A 27273-nucleotide genomic window follows, 5' to 3' on the forward strand; every position below is an offset into this window, starting at 1 on the left:
CAGGAGAAAAAGTTATATAGCTTGGCTGAACAGAAACTGCTAGCAGTTCACAGACACAACAAGAAGAAGTGGTAGCAATTAGAACAAGCATTGGCATAGCAAATAGGTCTGCCTTTGGGACCTTATAAGTGTTTAGCCATGCAACAGTTGGTGTTGTTGCACCAAGGCTATTGTGCTGCTTAACTAAATACTTATAAGGTCACAAAAGCGAGACCTATTGGCTATGCAACACAGTAGCTCCAGTCTCCGCCACCAACTAACGATTTCAAATGCGTCAGCTGACATGAAAAAACACAAAATGCTAGCTTCGAAACCTATGCATAGATTTTATAGCACAAGCACCGGTGCTGTCAAAGCGCAGGGTCTGAGGAAAAGAGTGCCTTTGGCAGTCCTAAGCATTAGCGCTTTCAGTATGAAAATGGTAAGGGTTACCTGTAAAAGGGGCGTGGTTAATGAAGCTTTATCTCGAAATCCTTTACAAGAGACGTGGTCTTAGATGAACAAAACAAATCAAATAAAAATTGGAAATATCTATGTACGTGAGTCACACAGTGCTCAGACAGAAGTGTCAAAGGCACTTTAAAAATGCCACAAACCACCAATTATCAGACAGTGTTTTGCTTGACTGATTTTTGTTGGGCACCAGCAATACTACACTATTGGAGACATGGCTTCACCTTTCTAAAGAAAAGAAAAGTTCAATGTGCTTCTAGCACTCTGTTTTAACAATGAAGGAAACAAACACTGCAACCCAAATCACTTTTTCCCTTTTAAATAAACCATGCAGTGTACATGATGTTCCATTTGCATATCTAGCTACTGTCAAAATTAACAAGGTATACATTTGATATGTCAAACTAGCAACTAGAATAGGCCCAAGTTTCAGCCACATGGGCATCTGTGGATCAAGCAGTGGTGCTAGTTTATGACAGCAAGTTAGAGAAATCTCCAGCATTAAAGTTTGGTTGACACCTCTGCGTACTGCTTGGAACAGGTTCCCTAGCTCAGAATCCTCTCCCAACTTGGTAGGTCTGGTCTAGAATAAGATAACCTGGAGCGGATGTCGGAGTACAAAAAAATAAGATTGTCACTCATCATTTGCTAACATACAACATTGCATTTAAGCCAGATATAACAAAATACTGACACACGGCCCTTTGTAAGAGTTTCATTGCTGTTAACTGTGGATAAAACATCACACATATAACAAAGTGTCAAGATCAAGGTACTGCAAGCAAAAGTGACAGGGTTGCCTTTCTAGAATTACGATCTCGTGAGACCACAGCAGCAAGAATGAGGATTGTTGGCAGGCATTAGAAGGCTTCTAGCCCCAAACAAGATACTCGGATGCTGAAGGAAAGTTTAAAATAAGGAGTGCCAAAGATGAAGAGGTAGATGACCAAGGAGGAAAGAGTGGCCATATTTGGAATAAGGAGGAGCAATTACGAGGAATGGATGGGATTTGTTGGGGCATGGGGAGGTTGAGACGGTACTGGAGCCAATGATAGGAACGAACGGTGAGGAGTATGAATAAAAGGGAAAGAAGCACAAGCTTGAAATAGGGGAACAAAGGGGCGATTCTTTATAATGAGGGCTGGAAGTTAGAACAGGGAGTGTGAATGAAGGGGGGAGTAAATAAGCAAGACAGAAGACTAGAGGAGCAAGGATTACTTGAATGCCTGTGGGGAGAGACAGGGATTGTGGGGAGAGACAGGGATTGGGGGATGGGACTGGCATGTTAATGGAGAGGCAAAAAGGAAACGGAGAGGGCAGAGCGAGTGAGTGGGCGAGGAGAGAGGCGCGCGCATGTGTTTGCTGGCCCAGGAGTGGTGCACAACGGCTAAAGGTCTCCTAAGCAGCGCATGCGCGCTGCATAGGCGAGACCTAAAAACAGTCTTTAGTGTCAAAAGACTCAGGGTACAAATGTGCATGCAATCCTTAAGCCCTTTTAACAAGACATGAAAATAGGTCACTTTAATAAAGAGAGGTGATCAGGCAAACAAGAAAAGGCCAAAACGGCAAATAACTTGCACTGCTCAACCAGAAATGAATTGCCAGGCAAAAACAAACAAAATATCCGTTTAGCTTAAAAGAATCTACCTGTCTGTTTTCATACAAGGTAACAAACGTATACAAGCAGTCAGAAATGGTGAACTTTGAATATGGTTCCACAACATCCGGAATACCGAAATTAGAAACCTAAGCATAGGAAGAACAGGGATTCCACTGAACATGTGTGAAAAACCCTCTTTCCAGAAAGAAAAATTATTTTCTAGAGTCCCCTCTACCACCAGGGTTACCCCTAGGTGGCATGCTTCTTCATTGGGGTCCTCTCAATCCACTGTGCATTGAGGCACGCTGTGACTTGCGAACTACGTAGGAGCACTTAGTTTTTGGAAAATGTGTAGTGCAGTGATGCGGAGTGGGAAAAAATAGGTTAAAAATACCTAGCTAGTGAGCTAATATTTTATTCCTGCTCCTAGTTAGTATGTTTTAAAATCTGGGGTTAATACTAGGGAAAGACCTAACTGTAATGAGTATGGTGTCCCTAGTACTGGGTCAACATGTTTCGAGCTTTCCCCTAAAGCTCTTCTTCATGACCACACGAGGGCCAGCCCTGTGCATACTACTCCTAAAGTATCCTGTGAATAGGAAACAGTGGGTGCACACCTAATGTGTGTTCACCAGATATTTAATACATATGGTTGTACACTGAAAACGCTGTATTTTTGCTTAGGTCACCAGGGGTGCCATCAGGTCATTTTCCGAGAGGAGTGCTTGGACGAAGGTGTGACTACAAGCCCCTCTACCCCTGCAAATCATGAGGCATATTTCTGCCTAAACAAAAATACAGCGTGTCAATGTTATCAGATTAAATCAAGAACAGTGAATGGCTGACTCTTTAACTGAACAGCCAAATTGCCAATGAGCTGGATGGAGAAGATAGACTTCATCACTTTAGCTATAATAGTTTTAGTCAATTCAGTTAAATGACCCCTTTCTTTCTTGGGTGAAGCAGATGTTGGAGACGTTGCAACAAAAGAAATCAAGGGGAAGTGTTAATAACAAAAATGGTTTGGCAGAGAGCTAGTCTTTATAGATTTGGCTTTAAAACTCAACTCCTAAGTACTGAATTCCAAGTCAGTGAAACCCAGGGCAAGCGCACCCCCCCCCCCCAAAGATACCTTTAAAATGTTCAGGAAGGGGTGGTAGCACACTGGTTCACCTCCCAGCAGAATTCGCCCCTTAGTACTATGGTAAATGCAGTTCATGTTACTTGCTAACTTGAATATTTCCTGGAGTATTCCACCAAAGCTGGTGCAGGTTAGTGCAGTAAATCTCTAGCTTGGGGTCGCGTAACTAGTTAGCATGGAGGAGTCTTGTTCGTTATCGGAATTAACCAGACAAATCGCTCCACCTTTAAAATGTTATTGGCTTTGAAAAGGTCATGCTGTTCCACAGGCTCACTAATTGTAAGACTATGTGCTCCCCCTCTCCGAAGTACTTGAGCCTTCCCATTTAATCCACATCCCAAAAGGAGGACCCAGGATGAAGGTGGCGGCCCTCTCATCAGTACTTATAATTAATATTACTCTAGGACCACATGCACTCACTAATTTCTTTTCACTAGATTTGACAGCTTTTGTTCCACAACAAAGCCCAGGGTGTTCTTCGGTACCTGTTTCTTCATGTTCACAGACACAAGACAAATCTGTAGCAATTTTCAGTGAATTCCAGCATAATACACAAAACTCAATAGACCAAGATTCCATTAACATGGAACACATGCTTAGAGAGGGTCACCCAGTAAGAACTACTTTCCACATACAATACCCACTGCCTGGAATCCATAGTGAACAACATGCATGGAAGAGATAGGCAAAGCTTTCTTGTATAGCCAATGCAAAATAATCAAAACAAAGAACAGCCCAAACAAGCAGGAATGCCAAAGAAGCCAATATCTGCATCCTTCTTGAAAGGCTGTAAAAAACACGAGTACAGATAGGGGCCTCGCTCAGATGCACTGTGTCACTCACACAGGGGAGCCTCTCATAGAATTTTAAAGTTAGTGTTCTTATAGATTTGCTTTTTCCAGTCCTGAGAGCAGAACAGCAGTGCAACTGATTTGCATTTTCCACTGTGTACTGGAGGGTATCCTTATAACAGGTGCCACAGAACACAGCCATTTAACTGCATTTGAGTGGGCCGACAAAACTACATAAATGCAAGATACAAAAGCACCATCCCCTTACCGGCTGCATGGTTCCTCCTGCTATGATAACAGAGCGACACTCCTTCAGCACCTCTGAAAAGTGTACTGCTGGATTGAGCAGGAGAAATTTCAGGCTGCTCTGGCCCACTGTTCCTGGGTTTAGTCGGAAACACAGAGCAAAAGAAACAATGAGAATGTTACCTGGAGTCTATTTCATGTGCAAAAGTCTAGTAATGAAAGTAGAACGTGGTTATAACATTCACATAGATAGCAACAACCTGAGAAACTTACTCAAAGAAGGTGGAACAGGGAAAGTAACAAGACACCTAGAACATTTGAACATTTATATATCGGCTGCATCACACGCTCATGAAGAGCTGAGGGCAGAGAAGGGGAAGTGGCACTCCTATTCCTTTCATAAAGTCTGACAGGGACCTAGTCTCACATTTTCAACATGGCCTAATCACTTGTTATCTCAGTTCTTTATTTTAGGTATCTTCATTCACTTAAGAAACACTAGAATAGCTACACTTATGTGCTTGAAAAAGATACACTGTTCACAGGTACAAATGCAGGACGTTGAGGGCAGGGTTGATGTAGTCATGTCTGTTTCGACTACAAAGTTGTCTGGCAGCAGTTGGGATTTGTTGCTTAGACGTTTTGTGGGTCCAATGTAAAGTCCACTGGCATAGACTAAGTGGGACAGTACTTCGGCTGTTGAGTCTTGGAACCTATATGAGCACCCTAGGTAATGGAAAATCTGTTATAATTTTCTCTCTGCATCTTGAGTGCAAATTTGGAGTCCATGATCATTCCCAATGTCTTTACTTTCGTTCATGTCGTAGTGAGCAATTCTGTCTAGGTCAGCCACTCTATATTGGGCTCATAGGTTTTCAGTATTTCATGTTAAGAGTATATACTTTTAGGTGGTTTTGTAGTATCCAGTTGCTGACTCCCTTCAATTACTTTGTACGTGCTGATGCCTCTATGCCTGATAGACTTTCAGCTTAAAGGATAACATGGGTGTCATTCCCATAGTTGAAACAGATGAGATGAAAAAAGTTCATAAACTTAGACAGAGTAGGGGCGTGGCTACGAGCGTCAAGATGGCGTTCGCACCTTAGGTGTGCTGCGGACCCCTCCGTCATCCGCTCGGCCATCCGGTACCATCGGGACTCCCCGACACTCTGAATCGAGTGCCCCGCTGCCCGGGGATCTCCGAGGCTTCGTTTGGGATGGCAGTGGCGATTTGACTCGGCGTAGGTGGCTCCGGTCTCCTGGACCCGCCGCGCGGCACCTGTAAAATGGCGGCCTCTGCTGCGAAGCTTTCGGGCCCGCTGCCGGCCCGCCATCCTGAAGCGCCTGCACTCATGTGCGCGCTGGGGCCCCGGTGGTAATTGGCAGCCCCCCCTGCTTTGCTGACATCGGCCGGTCACCCCCTTGCGAGGCCTGGCTGCACCGGGCGCTGGCACACTGGCTGACCGCCGAGAGACGGTGGTGACATTGGCCGTCGGTCGCGCGGCAAAGAACTAAAGACTGCGGATTGGCGGTGCCTGGTGGTACATGACACTCCTGCCCACAACAGGCTGGCTCCTCCGAGGTGGGCCCGGCTACGCCTGCTGTGCCTCGGCTCTGCGGGAGCCCCTGTGCCCGCCGTCAGTGATCCTGGAGGGCCGTGCGGTGGACCTGAGGACGCCGAACCCTTCCTTGTTGCTCCTGGGGCCGAGGCCTGGCCTGGCCAAGCGCGGCTGCCGCCGAGAGCTGGTGTTTGCGCGGCACCCTGCTGGGGGCGACGATCCCCGTCCCCGCCCTGTGGCCTGGACCGGTGTGCCTGATACCGCAGACCTCTGCTGGTGGTGTACACGTCTGGCGGCGGTGGGCCCCGCTCTCTCGGACTGCGGGTGATGGCGCCGCGGGACTGCAACACATCATAGCTGCAGACTTGAAAGGTTAACCCTGTGTCCCCCCGGGGCCCGGACTGAAACTTTGGCGCCGCGGGCCCCCACCACCCCACAGCAGCGAGATTTCTGGACTGCCGAGGTGGTGCTCCGTCATTGCCCCCCCCCCCCCTCTTGGGCCTGGGCGGACTTCACCGGCGCCGTGGGCCTCCGCCTGTTGCTTGATCCACTGGGGCTGTGGTATCCCGAAGGGAGATACCGCTGGTGCTGCTGGGCGATCTAAGAGCGGTGCTCTTCCTCCTCCCCCCGCCACCCTCTGGACCCAAACGACATCTCTGAGAGTGGAGGGCCTATGGAGTCCACGTGGGAGAGGCCCGCGCGCTTCCTGGCTGCCCCTGCTGAACCTGAGGCCTGTACCGCTGCTGCGGGCACCACTGGCGGTTGGTGGAGCTCTGTGACGGGCGGTGAGCTCCTACACCTTGGACTGGAGGTAAGGAATGGGGGTGCTGTGGCATCTGGGTTTGGGTGGAGGATTCGGCCGGAGGTCGGGCGGCAGGCGGGTGCGTGGGGCCCTGGTTAGCACGGCTTCCTTTCCCCCATCCCGCTTCCTCCCCCTCTCCCCCACTCTCGACGCAACCCTGCGACCTGCGGCTGGGGTGAACTGCTCCTGCTGGGCCTCTCCTCTCGGGGCCTGGCGCTGACCAGTATTGTGCTCCCGTGGTCACCAGTCCGCATCAGCCCTGGACCCGCTAATACCCCTGCGGACATTGTGTGTAGCCACCCGGTGGAGCTACCTGTGGCCCTGGCCGGGGGGGTCTTGTTTAGCCGTGGATCGTGGTCCCTTTCCCCCTCCTTCCCTACGACTCCGGCCGCACATTTCAGGCAGCGATAACTTGACATATGCCGAGTCTCCACGCTAGCTGCCTGTCCCTGCTGACCTACTGCTCCCCGGTTTAGCTTGGTAACTTCCCACTGCAGAGTCTACCTGTGGGGCGTGAGGAATCCTTTTCTACCAGGAGCCGCCATAGGCAGAGCGGACAGATCGGTAAAGGCCCCAGCCACCCAGACGAAGATGGACTGCTTTACTACCTCGGAGGCGGGGGCTACTGGGGGTGTGGTTTAACAGGGGGCCCCTCCGTCCGCAGACTTGGCCACCATCCTCCAGGCCATCCACGCATCCCAGACCTCAGTGGAGGGAAAAATCGCAGATGTACGAGTCGACATGACTCTCATTCGCCAGGACCTCCGTAACGCCACTGCCCGGATTACAGAGACTGAAACCCGTATCTCCACTATCGAAGACAACGTTCAACAACTTAAGGGCAGGTGGCCCGTCTTCAGTTGCAAACTCAGGAGCTCCACCGCCGGGCAGAGGATGCTGAAAACATATCTCGACGCAATAATCTCCGCCTGGTGGGCTTTCCGGAAGGAGTGGAGCAGGGCCGTGCGGCGGATTTTCTGGAAAAGTGGCTGCGGTCGTGGGTCCCGAGGGACTCTCTCTCCCCATGGTTTGCGATCGAGCGGGCCCACCGGTCTTTGGCCCCGATGCCAGCGCCGGGTGCACCCCCCAACCATTCATCATGTGGATCTCAATTTCAAGGATCGTGACACTGTCCTGGCCGAAGCCCGCAAACAACAGCGGCTGCACTACGAAAATTGTGCTATTATGATCTTCCCAGACTACACCCGCGAGGTCCAGGGCCAGCGCCGCTCCTTTGGGGAGGTCAAGCAAAAGCTGAGGGCGCTCAACATTCAATACCGGCTCGCCTGCGTGTGGTGTTTACGAACAAGACTCTGTTCTTTGACAATCCGACGGCGGCCTGGACCTGGGCGACGGAGGAGCGCCCTCTGAGGGCTGGGGATCGGGCGCTGGACCAGGGGAAGGTGGAAGTCGTTCTGACCGCCCTGCTCCTTTCGCTCCTCCAACTCAGCGTAATCGCTCCCGCAGGCGCCGTGGGCCCAGGAGGGCCCACTCGGCCTCCCCGCCGGGTCACTCACAGCGGTCAGTGTCTCTCCCCAGAGGACCCTCGAATGGGAGGCGCTCTGGCTCCTCTGGTTGCATGGACGGCGGGGGGGGCTCCACCCGGGCCCTTGGCGATCGACCTTCCAGACTCTGACCTCTCCCGTAGCCCAATGCTTCTGCACGACCCGGCTTGAACTGGTTTCTACCCACCGGGCCTGGCTCCGCGGCCGGAGACGATGCTCTAACCCAGAACATTTCTTCCTTTCCCGATGGACTAATATACACACATCCAGACACGAGGAGGGGTCCTCCAAGTTTTCCCATTCCCAAGCGTTTTAGTTTGGTTGTTACTCATTGACTTATTGTTAGGGCGACAGATGCTTCCGTCCCTGAAGTGTAGGGTGGGGGGCGGGAGAGGGGTTGGGGGGTGGGACCGTTGTCCCGTGTTACAGTTATCTTTTTGGTTCTTTTCCTTTAGTCTCACTACACCAGCTTTCCTATGGCACCCGGATTTGTCCCCCATGAGTCATACAGATCTCCCTTCGGGTGCTCCGATGGACTTTTTCCTGGGCTTTGCGTTCTTTAGTTCTACCACACCAGTATTCACGAAGCACCCTGACGTACACTCGATAGGACAGGCAGACTGGGCCTCCCCTTTCAAGCTTGTAGTCCTACTGCCAACTCAAGCACCATGTCGGACACACCATTGATAAACGCCCCCCCTGCGCATCATGTCATGGAACGTTAATGGCCTCCTGGACCGCTTTAAACACATGGCTGTCCTCAGATACGCTCAGCGCTTAGGGGTGGACATCTTACTCTCACAAGAAACCCTCTTGCTGGGTAATCACTGTCCCTTCTTAACGCAGTACGGCTATGACAGAGTGTGGCACTCAGGTTTTAGAAGGGGTTCCCGAGAGGTGGCGATCCTGGTGCGATGCTCCCTTCCTCTGGTGACGGTCCACACGTCTCTTGACGCCCAGGGCACTTTTGTGGCCCTCAGTGGCACACTAAACGGCAACCCGCTTAACCTGGTGTCCCTATATTCTCCCCCTCAATGCTGGCGACGGTCCTAGCTAAGTCTGTTGACCTCCTGGCATACCTGCCCCCTGGTCCCACATTTCTTGGAGGCGACTTTAACGCGGTCTCATCACCCGAACTTGATACGACGGGCCTTCCATCCCCTGGTAGAATTGCACAGGCCAAGCAGCTGAGGTCTTGGTCCGCATCGCTAGGCTTATGCGATGCCTGGCGATTGTGGCACCCTCATTCCAAACAATTCACGCATACCTCAGCGGCACACCATACACAGGCACGCATTGACGCCATCTTCGTTCCTACGTTTCGCTTCTCCCGAGAGGTATCTCAGACCACTCGCCAGTGATGATCCTCGCAGGTCCTCCCCCCGCCTCTCTCCAGCAAACTTGGAGGTTTAATGCCTGGTTTCTTCAGGACAAGGGTTTCAGGAAGGTGGTGAGGCAGGAGCTAGCACAGTACTTTCTCGATAACGAGGGCTCCGTGTCCTCCCCAGGCACCCTATGGGAGGCAGGCAAGGCCACGATTGGGGGGGGGGGGGGTCGCCAAGGGTCAACTCCAGCTCCAGCGACAAGCCCAACAGGAACAGATTACTTCGCGGGAGGCGCAGGCTCTGCGCCTCGAACGTGCCTCGGCCTGATCCCCAGATTCTTCCGACACAAGACTTCTGAGCCAGCTCCGGTCGGTGATCAAGCAACTGTCGCTGGACACGGCCAAACTCCTTTGGCGCTCCTCAGTGGCCAGGGTATATGGATGGGGTGACAAGAACGGCTCGCTCCTCCACTGCCTGGCCACATACCCGAGAGCGAACCGTATAATCCCAGAAATAGCGGCACCAGACAGGTCAACGTGTCGTGCCCCATTGGAAATGGCACAAGCCTTCGCCGTCTACTACCGTAAACTGTACGAGGCCCGAGCCCCTACCCTGTCCCTTGCGGATCTGATGGACATGGAAGGTAGCCGCCTTCCATGCGTGGATGCCGCCGCTCAAGTCGATCTGGACCGCCCCATTTCCCGCGAGGAAATTGGTGAAGCAATCGCTCATGTCAGCCGGCAAGACACCGGGCGCAGATGGTCTTCCACAGGAATACTATGCCCAGTACTGGGATGTTCTCATCCCCCACCTGGACGCGCTATTTCGCGAGGCGGTGGAGAGGGGCTCCTTCCCTATGGAAACGGCCATAGCCACCATTGTAGTCCTTCCGAAATCCCAGCCTCCATCACCACAGTGCCCGATTACCGCCCCATCTCCCTCATCAACACGGACGTCAAACTGTTCGCCACCCTCCTTGCCCAGCGCCTCAAACCTCATCTACCCACGCTGGTCCACTCTGACCAGTGCGGGTTTATGCCCTCGTGCGGCACCCAACACTGTCTTCGCAGATTGCACTATGCCTTGGCACATCGCCACCTCCTCACCCCATACCTAGCGCTTCTCCTGGTAGACTTTGAGACTGGGGCTTCCTTCATGACGTTCTTGGCATAATGGGACTTTGTACCCACTTTCAAGCCATGGTCAAAGTTCTGTACGCCCTCCCGAGGGCTCATGTTCTAGTAAATGGAGTCCTGTTGGAACCCTTCTCGGTCTGCAGGGGGACGAGGCAGGGCTGCCCCCTTTCTCCCCTGCTTTTTGCTTTAGTGATGGAGCCCTTGGCGGCCTTGCGAGCGGGTGCGGGGATGGGAATGGCCTGGCGCTGAACCGGATAAAATCGCCCTCTACGCGGATGACGTCCTCATCTATTTGGTGGATCCTGCCCGGTCCGGCCCTCACTGTTTACGTATCCTGCAGTCCTTCCAACAGGCATCAGGCCTTCGGTTGAATTCCAACAAATCGGTCCTGGTTCCCCTTCACCTCTCACGGGAATGCTTCGACTGGCAGTCTGAAATACCTTTACGTCGTCAATCATTCAAATACCTGGGGATCTGGGTGACCCTGCTACCTGAGCTCAGCTGGGCCCTCAACGTCACTCCACTGGTGAAGCGGGCCAAGGCGGACCTCCAGCGGTGGCAGTCGCTGCCCCTCAACCCCATGGGGAGGGTGGCCCTTTTTAAGATGCTGGTGCTTCCCAGCTTTCTTTACATGCTTCAAAACACCCCCATGTGCTTTCCCAGTACCTGGTTCCGTGAACTTGATGGCTTAGTCAACAAGTTTCTATGGGAAAGGGGAAGGTCCGAGCTAGCGCTCAGTACTTGCAGGGTCCCCTCGTTCGACGGGGGTTTGGGGATGATTCACCTTTATCGACTTCTTACCATACATGACTGGTTCAACGGGGGTGGTCCGATCCAGCCTATAGGCTCGAACTGGGGGAGCTGGCCTCACCAGAATCCAATCCTTCCTATATGGGACCCCGATTCCCTCCCGTCTTCCGGAGGTGACACGCTCGGTGTTACTGGCCTGGCGAGCAGCACTGCGACACACCAACTGGACATGCACACTGACCCACTGTTCGCCCCTGTGGCACGGGACTTGGCTTAGGAAGGTGACTGGGCTTCAGGGCTTCGAAGCTTGGGACCTTATAGGCATTACGCAGCTTGGGGACGTTTGGGTGGGGGATCATATGCGCTCCTTCGAGGATCTCCAAACCAGGTACTCATTGCACCACTCATAATTTTTTCGCTACCTCCAGCTGCGACATGCCCTACGCTCGCACCTCACAACAGGCACGTGGTTGCCAGCTCACAGCCCGCCAGAAGCCCAGATCATGTTTGGGGACATGGGGAAAGGTGGCATCTCCGCATTTATCGTACACTGATTAACAATACCCCAACTTCCTTGGACCGACTGCGGGCGCAATGGGTGGACTGGGTGGGCCCCTTGGAGAAAGAGGACTGGCGTGACGCCCTTATGGCCCCTAGAACGGTCACCGCCTCCGCCAGGCTGCCATTGGTGCAGTTCTACTACTTGCATGCCGCATATCTCCCTCCAGTACGCCTTCATCGCGCAGGGCTTAGTCCATCCCCAGCCTGTACCAGGTGTGGATGTGACCCTGCTGACTTCTTCCACATGGTCTGGACCTGTCCCCTCTTGGCGGGATTTTGGCAGGGCAACAAAGACGAACTCTCTGAGGTTCTGGGGTGTGAGGTTCCTCACAACCCTAAACACACGCTCCTGGGCATCACTGACGGGCTGGATGGGTCACGCAACTAAAAACTGTTCTTTGAAATGCCCCGAACCCCCGGGTGTGGGGCGTTGGCGGAATGAGGTGGACTGGTGCGCCACGCAGGAGAAGGTTATGTATGCAGCACGGGGTTGCCCCAAGAAATACTGCAGAATTTGGGGGAAATGGTTGGGAGGGGGGGTCTGACTGTGGGGGGTTCGTCTAAGTACATTCCACTTTTGCCTATTGATGTTTGTACGTTGGACATTGGGAAACTGTGACTATGATCCTCAATCATTGCAATATGGTGCGGATTGGCTGGTGTACTATTTCTGTAAAACGAATAAAACTTGTTTATCAAAAAAAAGAAAAAGACAGAGAGGGCACAAAACATATTGGATAAAAGAAAGGTAGTTGTGAAAGCGTGGAGAACACCAACCAGTTGAAAAAATGGTGCAGGTTAGTATGGAGGTAGACATATTTTGTTTTCTATCTTATGACATTGGACTGGATAATTTTTAGAGCCATACACTGTATTCCTGTATCACCTACTGTCTTAAAATTTTAAAATAATTTACTTAAGTATTAGAATTAATGATGGCAACTGAAAATTAATTTAAATAAAATTAATAAAGGGATAGAATTAGTTTCATACCAGAATTATTAAATACTAAGGTTAAATTAATGTAATTCAATAATGTATAAAGTTTGGGGTAACAGTAAACTAAATGAATGGAATTAAGCGAAAAATAAACGCACCTGAAAAAATAGAAGGTTAAGATTAGCTATACGGACACAAGGTTAAAATCTAGTTTACATTTATTTTCATGTTTGTGTAAAAATTGTATGTAATATAAGCTAAACTACTTTAAATTAAATTGCTAAAGATTTAAAGATTTAATACATAGTTATGGTTAGCATTAAGTTTACAAAACTTCTATTAAATTACATTTAAAAATAATTATAACAAGGTTTTATGGTTAACATTTCGATTATTTAAAGGAATTTATTAGATTCAGTTAAATTTGGATTATGATCTAGTGAACTGAATGTAATTAATTTAAAATTAAGAACAGGGAAACGTTTAGCATAATGTTTAGGGTTAGAAAGAGGGGGAAGAAGTAGTAGAGGAGAATGTTAAGGATAGGATGCTGGTAAAGTGAAAATGGTTCACCTTAAGACATACATGAGCTAGAACAAACAGTGTCAATGAAAACAATCTAAAAACTGAAAAAAGTCAGTTAGAACCCGAAGAAAAACTCAGATAATAAAGCAGAAGTATTTGAAAACTCAAATAGGATTAATATTTGGTGCATAACTAAATAGTTCATAAAATCAAGTTCTTTATGCTACCGTAATTTTTGCAATTTACTAAATATGCCGACTATCATTGTAATGCTTATAATGTATCCTGACAATTTAATATGTACGCACTAAGGTTCACAATGCCAAATATGTATTACGTTGCATTAATATATGTACCAATCTCGGTACGGGCTCCACTGTTATGCACTGCGCTCTATAAAACCAATAAAAAACATCTTTAAAAAAAATAATAATAAGGTAAAAATGTTTTGAAATAGCATCCCATTAAAACTGTGGATAAAATCAGGCCAGGGAACCAAAAAGACAATAACAGTTCATAGCTCAAAAAATGTAGTAAAGCAGAGATTAATAAAGCACTAAGTAGGTTTTATAAAAATTAAACACTTACTGCCACCAGCCCCCACCACCCTCTGAAAAAGTATCCACCAACAAGCTACAAATACATATAACAAAAAATACCTGATCTCTAGGCACCCACGCAACCCTTGGCAGATACCCAGACCACTTCTAGCCCCGCAACCAAATTTGCTCAAAATAAATGTCTTGCTTCTTGTCACGCAATCCCACAACCCTCTGCACACTCCCATCCCTTGAAATCTGCACTGCTCTGGCAGCAGCTCTCCGACAGCCACCTGTCAATTGGAATTCAGACTTCTTCTCAGCTCGGGTCTACAGAGAGACCAGCACTGACAGTGAAGAAGGCAAATGGCACAGGACCACCCATGCTCACCATCAACCGCCTTTTTACCTTCGCACTCGGAACTCTGGAGAGCCATGTGAGGCACCAGAATAACGATGAAGCAAGCACTTCTCCTGGGTGATGTCACAACATCTGGTATTCATGCTAAAGACTTCCTATGGATGCCATATACTGTAAGGCAGTAAAGAGAAGAGCCAACCCCAGAAAGAAACAGAGATTGAAGACAGAGTGATGTGTTGTGGCATGAAGGTAAAAAGAGGGAGGGGAATGCAACCACATGTACAAGGGCGAGCGGGGTGGGTCATCCAAAAGGAGGAAAAGAGAAAAACAATGTTCAGGGGAGGAGCTACACCTCAGAGCAAGATGGCAGCTCATTGAACGACGATCTACCGCCGACCTGCATGCCGTAGACACAGTATCCGGTAGTACAGCTGGTAGCGAAGAGGCTCTGGAGGGAGGGGTACACTCCGATATATCTGATTTTGAGGCGCTGGTGTCTTGAGGTTAACTGTTCCCGACTATCTCTCCCCCACCCTCGCATACGTGGCCTCCCGGAGCCGATGACTATTCTGGCAACCTGGCGGAACAACAGAGCAAGCTGTTTGCTGTGTGGCGGTTGCCAAAAGGCTGCATGGACTAGTAACACCGACCCTTGAGGGACTACGGACTACAGAATGCCCAGGAGAGAGGTGTTCCCATTGTTGGGCCCTGACCACTGGGAGAGGAGACCCTCCCATGGGGAGAGGAGATCCTGGTGTAGGAGACTGCACGGGCGACGTGGTAGAGCGCAGGAGTGCCCGGTCTCTTTTGTGGTGGTTGCTGCGGGCTGCCTGGTCAGTTCTCATTAGGGGCAGGGTGCTCCTATTATTGGGCCCTGCCTGTGTGCAGAGGACACCCAGTGGCACTGCTCTTCTCTGCTCAATTTGCAGTATTAAAGACCTCACTCATTCATCGGGTGCTCTTCCCTCACCACACAGAGGTGGGGGCTTCTGTACTATTTGACGCCTGCTCCTTTTTGCTACTTCCTTTTGCCACTGATGGGGGCGGAGGGCTGCTAGGAGGGGCCCAATGGTTGCAACTGGCCTGTTGCTGGGGTCTAGGGCTTGGGTGACAGTGCTTTTCTAGAGCCAGGGTTTTACCTGGTACTACTCATTTGGTACTGTATCAGTGAAAAGACAGTCTGACCCGGACACCTGGCCCCGCTTGCCCCTTGTAAAATGGTACTTCCTTTGCACCATTAGCATGTTGGTGGTTCCCATACTGGTGGACTGACTATGGCTGACTTTGCTGCTTAGTTGGCCCTGGGACGCCTTTGTGGGTGCTTGGTATCGCCTGGTATGTCTCCCCCCCCCACCGCTGGACAGGCCTATGCTGCGGGGTCTTCTGGTGCTTTACTTCTGCTGTACTTCACTCTGCTAGCCTCCCTTTATGCCCCAGGTACTTCGGCCATGTCTACTTTGAGGTGTGACCTAGGACAGGGCCCTTCTGTGGAACTGTTTTTCTCAGTGCCATCTGGCCTCCGTCCCAACGGATTCACTGCTGACGCCCTTGCACGAGAGAGTGCCTAGGGTTATTGCCTGTGTAAAATCCTCTTTCTTCAGGTCTGGTACAAATGCAATGATACAGCTGCCCTTTGCTGAGGCATTATCCGGGGGTGCTTCGCGGACAGCTGCTACTACTGACACCATGGATAAGAATACGCTTGCGCTGATACTCAAGGAGGTAACTGCCATGAGTGCCAAACTGTCTGCCTTTGATACCACTATCACATCCATGGTGTCTGATATTAAGTCCCTGCGGTTTAATCTCTTACAAATGCATTTAAGGCTCGATTCTGTGGACAAGAGTGTGGACAGACTGGACAGGCTCTACGGTTAACAGCCAGACTGGAGTACTGACATTCAGTGGCTGCAGCAGAAGGTATCGGACTTGGAGGACTGGGCCCTAGAGGGATAATATCTGGCTCTATGGGGTCCCGGAGGGTTTGGAGGGGGATAACATGCTGGGATTCCCTTGGCCCCTTTCTGCCCACTCTGACCCACCTGGTATTTGGAGTTACAGTGCACACATAGATTACGAGCGGTCTTCTGGCTCCCCCAGAGCAATCATAGCATGCCTTTTACACCATCAACATCTCAGGGTCAACCTGCAGGCAGTCAGAAATAATGGGGGACTGTTTCAGTACAATGGGGCCCTAACACATATCACAGTGGATTTCCCCACATGAGAAGGAGGTCAATCGCAACAAGCTGCTAGCACTGTGCCCCTGCCTACGAGATGCAGGTATCAAATTCAGTCTTTTGGACCTGGCCCTGATGATCATAACCGTATAAGGCCGCGGAAAGAAATTAGAAGGTCCGGACCGGTGGCGTCAACCTCGACACCTGTGAGGATATGATGGACTAGTCTTTTAACCCCAATCTGTCTTCGCTTCAAATGGAGGGGGTGGCAACTTTGTGCAAGCTGGTGGACCCAGCGCCATTCCTCCTCCTGGCAAGCCTCGGCCCTCTTCCCACCGCCGTTCAGACAGAGAGGGCCTGGTCCAGGTGATCGATGTCCTGAACCAGGATAGGGCCGGGACAAAGCCAGATACCCTGTCAAAGACAGACCTACGACCTCCTAGAGAGTTGCCGCCAGCCTTGGTCTCAGACTTCAAACCTGCTTTTCTTCTGCTTCATTTTTCCAACTTGAGCACCATGATCCTATCCATGATTATATCCTTTGCTGCAGTTTTGTATTGCATTTCCCCTGCTTGAGGCACTGTTTTCTTTATTGTTCAAGGTTTGTGTTGCTGCTCATTGTCATGTATGGTTATGTCTGGGGGGGAAGGGGGGTTTCCAGATGGCGCTTACCTCTGCCGACCCTGAGCCGACAGAGATGCGCTAATTGATTGGCCCCCTTTCCACTGCCCTATATCCCTTGTGTGCGACCAGGTGACACTCCGCAGACCTTCCCTTGATGGCATCCGGCAGGCTGACTAGGTCACCCAGTGTTCCCTACCAGGGTTAGTTCTACAGGCTACAGTTTGTTAGTTAATGTTGTTCACAGTGCACAGTGACAGAGACCTCTCATTCCCCATTCTCACACCCACTCTCTCTGCTGATACTACTATATCCATAAATGGTTAGCAGCCTTGCACCTACCTTTCTTGGGGTGGCTTTCCTTTGGACACATGCTCTAGGACTTGGGAACCCGCCATCTCCTTCTAAATTCCAAGTAGGTGCCCTTATTTATACATGACAATGCCTCTGCTGTCGTTTCGGGATCGGCCCCTCCATGTTGTGCTCATGACTGTTAATGGACTGTGCAGTTTTGTTAAATGTAAAAAGATCCTAAATTTCTTGCGACACCATAACACTGATGTGGCCTTATAGCTAGAATTATATTTGCCCATAGGTGGGGTGGAAACGTTACATAGGGACTGTGTGGAACAGGTGGTGGGGAGTAGGTGCCGCTCTATAGCTTTAGAGTCTAGTTCACCTACCCGCCAGGCCTCTTTCTTCTCGCATATGTAAATGTGGGTTGCTGTCTTGATACATAAATCGCTTCCCCCATACTCTGTTCAAAACTTGGGTCCATTCTAAGGGCAGGTACGTCTTCGTGAAATTGAAACTAGCAACGCACATTGTTGTTTTGGGTTCTGTATATGTACCCTTGGGCAGTAAGGCCACCTACTTTAGCCGCCTGAATAGATTCCATACAAAGTTTTGCATGGCGAGACTGATAGTGGGGGGCTACTGGAACATGGAACCTAATGCAGTTTGTGACCGGAGTAGTCTGCTTGACCGTCACAACGCCTTGGACAGGGATCAGCTCACAGATCTATTGGCTTATCACGGTCTAGTGAATGTTTGGCATCTTATGCACCCCTCTGGTAAGAGCTACACTTATATGTCGATTGTTCATTATACTTGCTCTTGGCTCAATTATTTCCTTGTGAAACCTTCCATTCTCTCCCTCCTGATTTACTCAGACATTTTACCGGGGGGCTCTCGGATCCCTGCCCAGTGTTATTGGAGGTGACATTGGGGATTAGACCACCGGCGACCGGTTTGTGGTGTATACAGGCACCACATACAGCCTCCCAGGGGAAAAGGCGATGTTAAATGCTCATGTTAGGGTCTACCAGTGGAGAATGAGAACTCAGTCGCCTTGCCTCAAGTGGTCTGGGCAACCAGTAAGACCACCTGCAGGGGCCTGCTGAAGAGGGATAGTGGACAGGTGAAGCGCCGCTGAAAGACCCCGCTTGGAAACGCTTATGTCCTCCCTTACAGTGTCAGATAACAAGACTCCCTCGCTTGCTAATAGCCACAGGCTAGAAGCTGCGAAGTTAGAATATAATGCACTCTACACCTCTGGAGCATAAACGGCGCTCACTAAATTCAAATGGAGACACTATGAGAGGGACAAAAATTACAGGATGCCTTTTAGCCTTTCAACTGCGCAAAAGACAGGCCCAGCTCTCCATATCCGCCATACGAGACACTACGGGCAGACTTCTTACACACCCTATGGATATTGCAGAGGCATGCGCCTCCCTCTATGATTACCTCTATGACTAATAATGGTGCCCTTACACCTCCGAAGGACCTGTTCACGACCTTCGTTCACTTACTGGTGTTGTCGGACAAAGGCAGAGCTCATTTGGCAGGGCACATTACCCTTGACGAAGTCAAGGTAGCTAAAGCCAGTTTATCAACATGCTATCACCTGGGTGATGATGGCTTCCCTGGGGAATTTTATAAGCCCTGTGCATCTCAAGTGGCACAGATATTACACCAAGCCTTCCGGAAGTGTCTGTAACTGCGACTTTGAGCCCCCTTTCCAATAAGGCAATCATTAGGGTTCTCCCCACGGATGGGAATGACCCTTTCATCTGTGGTTCATACCGCCCCATTTCTGTTAAATGTTGGTATGAAAATTCCGGTAAAAATTCTTGCTACCCAACTCCGAAAGGTTATACCGTCTCTGATCCCTCATCACAAGTGGGCTTCATGCCGAGTTGTTCTTCCCAGAATCATATGCGCACACGGGCTCACCTCCTCCGAGATTCACACTATGCTGAGGACGAATGGATGGCGTGGTCGCTAGACACAGAGAAGGCATTCGACCAAGCTAAATGGCCTTACCTGTACTGGGTTATGGAGCGTTTCAGCCGAGACTTTTTTTCTACAGAAAGTTAAGGGGTTCTACAACAAGCCGACGGCACAGATCAACTGCAAAGGTCACCTTCCCACGGCAATTTGCATCAAGAAAAGTACCAGGCAGAGTTGTGCGCTCTCTCCTTTACTCTTTCTCTGCGCTTTTCAGTCCTTGACGATTGCCAGCAGAAAGTGATCCCTTATGCCAGGTATACCAACCTCAACAGGACCCATCAATTCTTCCCTATACGCTGACGATATCCTGATGAAGGTCTCACAACCAGCTCTGATGTCTTTATCCAATTTGTTTTCATGAATTTTACGGTCACTGTGTGAACGGGGGGAGGTGATGCCGATCTCACTAATCACAACCCAACCATTGCATGCAGGGGGTGGAGTGCAATGGATGCCGAAGAGCCTGAAATATGTGGGCATTCGTATCTCCATGGGACTGGACCATGTGGCGCACAACAACATATCCCCTCTGCTGGCGTCCACTCGCCTTGACTTTACATCTCCATTTATCTCTGGTAGGCTGAGTGCAGGATGTCAAGATGGTGACGGCTCCGAGGTTCAACTATGTGTTAGGGATGCTACTGATTCGCGTTCTCGGCTCTCTCCTGGTCCCCACTGATTCTCAGATTAAAAATTTAATTTGGAGGACAGATAAACCCAGTCCTAAAATTTCCAAGCTCTATGCTCATACGGAGGTACGGGGGGAGTGGTGGCTCCAGAGGGGATATCCAGACAGGCTGTTTTTTTCCAACCTACCCTGGAGACGTCTTGGCTCTTTTGGCAGGGTGCGGTGGGTCATATATACACCCGGAAAGGCCTGGACCTCACTCCTGGAGACCTATGGTTCTTTTCTCTGGGAAACTTGCTTGAAATTCTCCTAATTAAAACTGCTGTATACCTGCCACTGGTTTCCGGTGTGACTGCACGAGGCAGGTCTGTTACCGCACCATATCTGTTGGCATTGTGGGTAGGTGGGATGCGACATGAAACACATCTTGTGGTCCTGTTTGGCATTTGGCTCCCACTGGTCTGAGGTATGGGCCACCCTCGGACCTCAGGACCAATCTGATTGTTACACACGCAGCGGTTGGTCCTCCTTCATGATATGGATGGCTGTGATATCCCTACTGGTTGGTACTGGGCCTGACCACTGCCAAACTCTGTATTTTACACCACTGGAGGAAACCATTGGTGCCTTCAGGTGCCGAATGGCTCTCCGAACTGGCTAAAGTGGCAGACTGTACATATACAATGCATATTCAAGAGGAACAACCACATGGATGCCTACTCCTGAATTTGGGAGCCATTCGACCGATTTCCATGCAGATCCACAAAATGGGGTTAACTCCAACTGTTACACCTTTGCCAGCGGGGAATGAGCGGAGAGCCCCGGGCTCAATATTTGGCAGATCTATAGCTCCTGTTTCTTTAAGTCCTTGTGGACATTTATTAGGGATCTTTGTAGGAATACTAACACACATACTCTAATTTACGTGCCTAACACCAGCTATCCCTCACAATGGTTGACAGTCCCCGCTGGTTCCTGCTCAGCCTGCATGCCCTATTTATGCATAGTGTATTCCTGCTACTGATTTGGGCTCTTTGGATTGAGTGTGTGATGCTGTTTTTTATACCTTTGCTTAAAGTTCATTTTGCTTGCTTTTTATATATTTTTTTTAACTTTCTTCTTTTGTCATTTTCTGGTTTATTGATTTCCTGTCCAGTGCACTTTATGATGGGCACTTGGTGCCACTGCACTGCTGTTGATATGCAAATAAAAAATTGTTGCAAAACAACTGTGTACAAACAAGCTGATTTAAATGAATTTCTTTTTTAACAAAAAAGACTATCAAATCACAGAGTTTCTGTGTGAATGACAAACACTGTATTTTCTAAAGAAATTCCAAAGATTTTTAAATCAATGAACTGATGCAAATCAAATACTGAAGTCTGAGGTTTTGCAAGATTTGAAATCAAAGTGTCAAAATGAGTAAGGACTACAGTCTCTTAGCACAAAAGTGAATAAAATAAGCCCGATCTAATGCTCGAAAACGTGAAATAAATACAATAAAGTGTTACTTCAACATTAAAGGTTGTTTAGTTATTTTAGTTACCCTGTTTATTGATGATCACTCGACCATCCTTATTGGTACTGGTGAGTGCTGAGAGAAACCCTTCGATGAGCATTAGGGGAGAAGCCATGCGCGGCTGGCCAATCTCAGTTGTTTCCTCTGGTGCAGTAACAGGGATGGCTTAAAGAGACAAAGAGACAACATTGGTGTAAGACATTTAGGGAACTTCTACATCTAATGCAAAAAAGTAGCAAATAAGTTTGTTGGGAAAATAAGCACACAGATTCAAATGCAGCAATAAAAGGGGATACAACTACAAAAAACAACAAAATATGGGGAGAGCCAATGGCTTATGAAATGTGCCATCCAAGCCCTGTAAGTGACCAGCCCCTAAATAGGTCACACATGTGGCACTACTTAACACCAACAATAATAGTTGGCCTTTTTTAGTACAACAGATTCATTACTGCGGACAAAGCGCGTTCTCTACACTGAACAGTTATGGGGCAGGTGTAGAGGAGAAAAAGTTCAAGAAAAGAGAGAAGGCTACCGTAGAGGGTTGGTGACCGCTATGGCATTACTAACACAATTAAAGTCAGGGGCCACATCAGTGAATGGCACAGGTAATCTCCATGTGAAAATGTACTTACCTGCAACCATAATTCTTTGTCATGGGAATGTTCAGTGAATTCATGAAGAATGAGCTGCTCCACCTTTGTGTAGGACACTTAAACACTTAATAAACAATAACATGTGTGCGAGTTCAAGTGCTTTTAGGGTAAACCTTTAAACTAGCACTGTATGTGCAGAAAACATGAACTTTCCTAATGCTTCCTCTTTAAGATGTCAAATGAATAACACTGAGCTGAAACATTGCACAACACTGCAGATTGAAAAAAAACTAGCCTGTACCCAGGTTGACTATCCCAAAGGGCAGTGCTATGGTCATTGAGTAGCAGCTCATTTTAAAACATCAAGGAGGCATTAGAGCCATAAGGTTGGACTGGCCACCTAGCTTCACTCTTAGGGGTTCCCAGGGAGGTGGGTGGGTTATTTCTGTATTAAGAGAAGATATCCCTGATTGAGAACTAGGATTAAAAGTGCATTCCCATACCTTCACCATCATGAGATCTTTGTTCATATTAATGAACAGTGAACAGAACAGGAAGCGCATTCCCATCTCCTCCAACAGGTAACGTAAAACCAAGACAGGGAGAATAACTAGACAGCCATTTGATAATCAAGCAGAATTTGCAACCTTGCTTGGCCCTTGTGGTGATCCAACTCTGCAGATTTGTGTCGTGATCACCAAGTAAATTACTCATCAATATGGATGTTTGTGAGACATGCTTTATTAGCCACCTTCCCACTTGTACAATAAGCCCTGGGTTTTCTTGAAAGGGAGGTCTCCCTTTTCGTACCAACGTGTTATGCAGGATACGATCTACAAAGCTACGGATTGCTTAGACTTGGTCATGACTTTATGGATGGAACCGTACCAGAAAAACAATTGCTTAGGCTAATTAATTTCTTTTGTCTTGACTTGCCACTAATGAAGATCCCTTTTCATTATGTAATGGGACCTTTCGACTGGTGTAGCAGGACACAGAAAGAAACAGCAGGGAAAGAGCTTAGGTTGGACTTAAAACAGATTTGTACTAAAGGATAGAGTATGCAGTTTATGAGCGAAAATTGCCTGAATCGCACTTACTTTGAGAAAGGTCTTTGATCTGTTCATCAAAAATTATTTCATCTTACATCTGGTGCACTGGCACTTAAATGTGGTATCTTAACGTTTTGCTTTTCAGAAGTCCCTAAAAAAAATCAAGCTGATGTTTTCCACAACTATGTAGAAGTAGGCCTATAATAATGTTGCACAAGATAACATTTTTTACAACAGTTATCATACAAAGAGTGCTAGCTTCCTTATTTAGTATCAAGAAGCGCTGCCCTGAATTTCCCTAAAGAGGTTCCTCAACTTTTGTCTTAATCAGCGTTGAACAACCTAAAGGACTTTAAGGAAAGATGATTTGTCTTGAGTTCCAGCAGATCTATGTGTTACATTGACTTCATTTAGAACCATGTCCCCTTGAGGAACAAGTTACTTACCTTGGGAAAGGCCCTTTCTGGTGGATACTTTATCTAATTGTACAATATCTCCAGGCACCAGACCTGAAACAGAAAGATTTCACAGCAGAGCTCCTGTACGCCGGCAGGTGGAGCCGTGGGGCTCTGCAGTGACTGTTCCACCCCAGAATAAAGGTGCAGAGCAGGATACAAGCACCTCCTCTGCACACGGACATCAGTTTCTTTCTTAACTCCGTTGGAGGTCTCGGACACTGAGCACAAAACCAATCAGAGGAACCAGTGTGTATATCTTTAAGTTGGGACACAACCTTTTTAAATAAAAAAAGAGGCATTTCACAGAACAGGAAGTCCGAAGGGCAGAGGTCAATCAGTAGTTAGAGTATACACCAGAAAGAGAGTTAGCAAAGGTAAATAACTTTTTCTTCTGATGGATACTTCTTTAACTGAAGATTACTTCCTTATAGAATAGCTATCTAACCAGTACTTCCCAATATTGGTTATCTGTGGAATGGGCTCAGACTAAAAAGTCCTGCCTGGACCAAACAGCCAAAATGCCTTTTCCATCGGACCTGGCAATCAAGGCAATAGTGCTTTGTGAATGTGTTCACTGGTGCCCTCTTTTCGGTTTGACAGATATTGAGAACATACGCTTTGCATGCCAATGCAGTGGTAGCAGCCTTGGCCATGGTGGAATGAGCCCTCGGTCCTTCTAGAGGCTGCTTCTTGGCCACTGCATAGCAGCTCTTAACGCAGAGGATTACCCACCTTGGCAAAGTCCTTTTCTGTGTCTCTGTTCTATACTTTGCCCTAGAGAACCCCACAAAACGTTGGTCGTCCACTCGATTGTCTTTGCTACAGTCGATGAAAAAACTCAAGGTTCTCTTGGGGTCCAGTCGATGGAGTGTCTCCTTCCTCTTTCAAGGGGTGACGTAGAGCTGAGAACGTTGGAAGGGTAATGGATTGTCCAATGTTAAAAGGAGTCATGACTTTAGGCAGTAAGGCTGCCCTGGTCCTCAACACCAGTTTATCTGGGAAAAAGGTGGTGGAAGGCGGCTGGACAAGAGATTTCGGAGCTCATTCATGGAGGGCCTGAAGTAACCACTACGAAGAAGGCCATCTTTAGGATCAGAAGACCTAGCGTGCATCTTGAAGGGAGTACACATGAGGAAAGTCAATCAGGACCAAATTGAGATCCAACTGTGGCATCACAAACAGTTTTAAGGGGATCATATGGGTTACACCTTTAATAAACTTCACAGGTGAGTAAACAAGGACGGCTGGTTCAGCAAACACAAAATAAGTCACAAGGGCCGACAATTAACCTCTAATCCTGCCCAGAACAATTCCTTGCTGGGCCAAAGACTAAACAAACAATTAAACATTCACTAGTTGGACTACAAAAGGTCTGTGTCGTGAGCTCCACAGCAGGCCAAAAATGTGTCCCATCTCCTGCCACAAATAGACTTTGTAGAAGAATGCAGCGCAACCTCAGGTGGTAGATAAAATGCAGTTAGGGACAGGCACAGGTGCAGGACCTTGCCCTACTTCTGCACCAGAAGATCCTCCCGAAGCAGTAGCCTGATTGGAGGACAGATGCTTGTGCCCGGGGATGTAGAGGCATAAAGCCATACAAAAGTCCTGTGCTACACTCGAGCTAGAATGTATTTCCCAGAGAGTGTCTTCTTGGAAACTCCAGCTTGCAAAAGTATTGACACTGCACATTCTCGACAGTGGTGAAAAGTCGTAGCTTGGGTTCTACCCACTGTTGGAAGATGCCCTGGTACACCTCAGGGTGTAACGGTCATTCGTGATGCACAGGGTACTGCCGGCAGAGCTGGTCCGGCTTGGTGTTTAAAGGTCCTGCCAGGTGGTTCACAGTCAGGAACATGCCGTGATACTTCAGCCAACTCCAGGGGCATAATGTTGGCGTAATGCCACTTTGATTAATATTTTAATATCTGTAGTTTTACAGAAGACCTGATACCTGCAAATTTTGGGTTTGCGAATCACTTCTGATCATGAATTAGAACACGGTAATCATGCAATATATAAAGGTAATCACCGGGGCCGGCTTTAGGGCAGTACCTCAGGTGGGGACGAAGTCTTAAGCAATAGCTTATAATTAACAAGCATTTGCAATGCAATAGGTCTCGCGTTTACCCGAGTTTAAGCTATTAGGATCAATGCCAATGGCATTTATTTATGTTTAAAAAAAACTAAAATAAAAGGCATTGTTATTTGCAATGTCAATAGCTCAAACTCGCGTAAATGCGAGACCTATTGCATTGCAAATGCTTGTTTACATTGAAAGTTCGTCTGACAGCCTGGTTTTGCTCTCTCTTAAGCTCTCTTCCGATTCCTTAGAAGGTCACTGTACACCACATTGCGTTAATCCATCTGGGCTGTTCTTCTGTTGGAGAAAGACTGCTGTATTGCCTTGATTGGGGAAGGCGATTGCTGGTTGCATACAATGTCCATATTTCAAACTTTGAGTTCAGGGTTGCATTTTTTGAGGTACACAAATAGAATCGGTGTACTTTCTTCATGGTCATCCCAATTCTAAGATGTCTGTTTTGTCACCATTAAAATTGACTAACCTCATCCAGTGGGCTTTTGTGATGTTAGCCTGGTTTTTCACTTTCTTTATCGGTTACAAATGAGTTTGTGTTGCATTTATAGAGGTTAGAAGTTGAGGTTGGTGCATGTAAGTATTGAATAAGAGTGGGGATAGAGGAACGCTGAACAATCACTCAGTATATTGATAGGTCGATTCAAAACCCCCAATCTGATAAATACTTCCGATTGTATATTCCTCACCTTTATAATATTTTTCAGGTGCCAGAATGATCCAGAAAACTTTCATAGCAGTGCTCCCATATTCCAGCAGGCATCGCAGTGACTCGGTTCTACCATGAAAATGACAGCAAAGCAGCATATAATCGTCACCTGTCCACGCCTTCAAACATGGATCCGGATTTCCGCTCCTCTTTTTCTTGTAAGATTGAAAAGCTTTTTCTCCAAATATTGTAAACTTTTGTTCAAGGGAACAATTACCAAAACTGCAGAATTTAAAGCCTGGCATGACAACTGTCGTTGACAGACCTGCACCAAGTATGTTTTTGGAGTTTTGGACTTATGACAAAACTCCAAGTCGAGTGGGGAATGCACCCTTATGAACCCGAAGGCAATCTGGGACTGTGAAGCGAAGCTGTACATCATAAAGCATCGGAAGAAGCCAGGCAAGTCCCGCTTAAAGTCGAGAGCGTAGACTCGTTCCCGCTCTCGAGGCCACTACCGCAACATATTCTCTTCACGTTCAAAGTCTTCTAGTAAGTCAAATTCTGAGTAAAAATGGAAGCTGAAGAACACCACTCAGGACTCGTCCCCATACCACCACTGTCTGTCCGCAGAGAAGTTGCGAGGACATCAAGGTGTCATTCGGTCTCCTTCCCGATGTTTTGTCGAAGAGCCAATTCTGCAATTTATCCTGATGCACCGAGTTCCCCAGTTTATAGGCGATACTGCTGCAGATCGAGGCCTTTGTAGAAGCCATGTTGCGGATCTTTGACACTCTTTTGCTTCCCTGTGGTGTGCCTTTCAGCCCCAAGGATCCACAGGAGCCTTCAAATCAGGTTAACTCTGGTGGAGCCTGTATTGTCGCCGACCCCGGTGGGACCTGTGCCAGAGCAGGACCTGTTACTGATACTGATGTACAACTCAGAGC

The 27273-nt window shown here is 48.3% G+C and overlaps 1 protein-coding gene across 4 annotated transcripts in view; it reads right to left on the bottom strand.

The window, feature by feature from the left end:
• The window catches only part of DDX11 (DEAD/H-box helicase 11), a 652402-nt gene that overhangs the window by 311426 nt on the left and 313703 nt on the right, over positions 1-27273 (bottom strand). For all 4 annotated transcript variants that reach the window (XM_085652300.1, XM_085652298.1, XM_085652299.1 and 1 more), the window contains exons 17-18: positions 21504-21641; positions 4254-4366 (exon numbers count right to left, since the gene is read on the bottom strand). In XM_085652300.1, the coding sequence (XP_085508426.1) occupies positions 4254-4366; positions 21504-21641 (251 nt within the window). The remainder of the gene's footprint in view (positions 1-4253; positions 4367-21503; positions 21642-27273) is intronic.

Source organism: Triturus cristatus, chromosome 4_1 (genome assembly GCF_964204655.1).
Source record: "Triturus cristatus chromosome 4_1, aTriCri1.1, whole genome shotgun sequence".
In the NCBI taxonomy this organism is placed as follows: domain Eukaryota; kingdom Metazoa; phylum Chordata; class Amphibia; order Caudata; family Salamandridae; genus Triturus; species Triturus cristatus.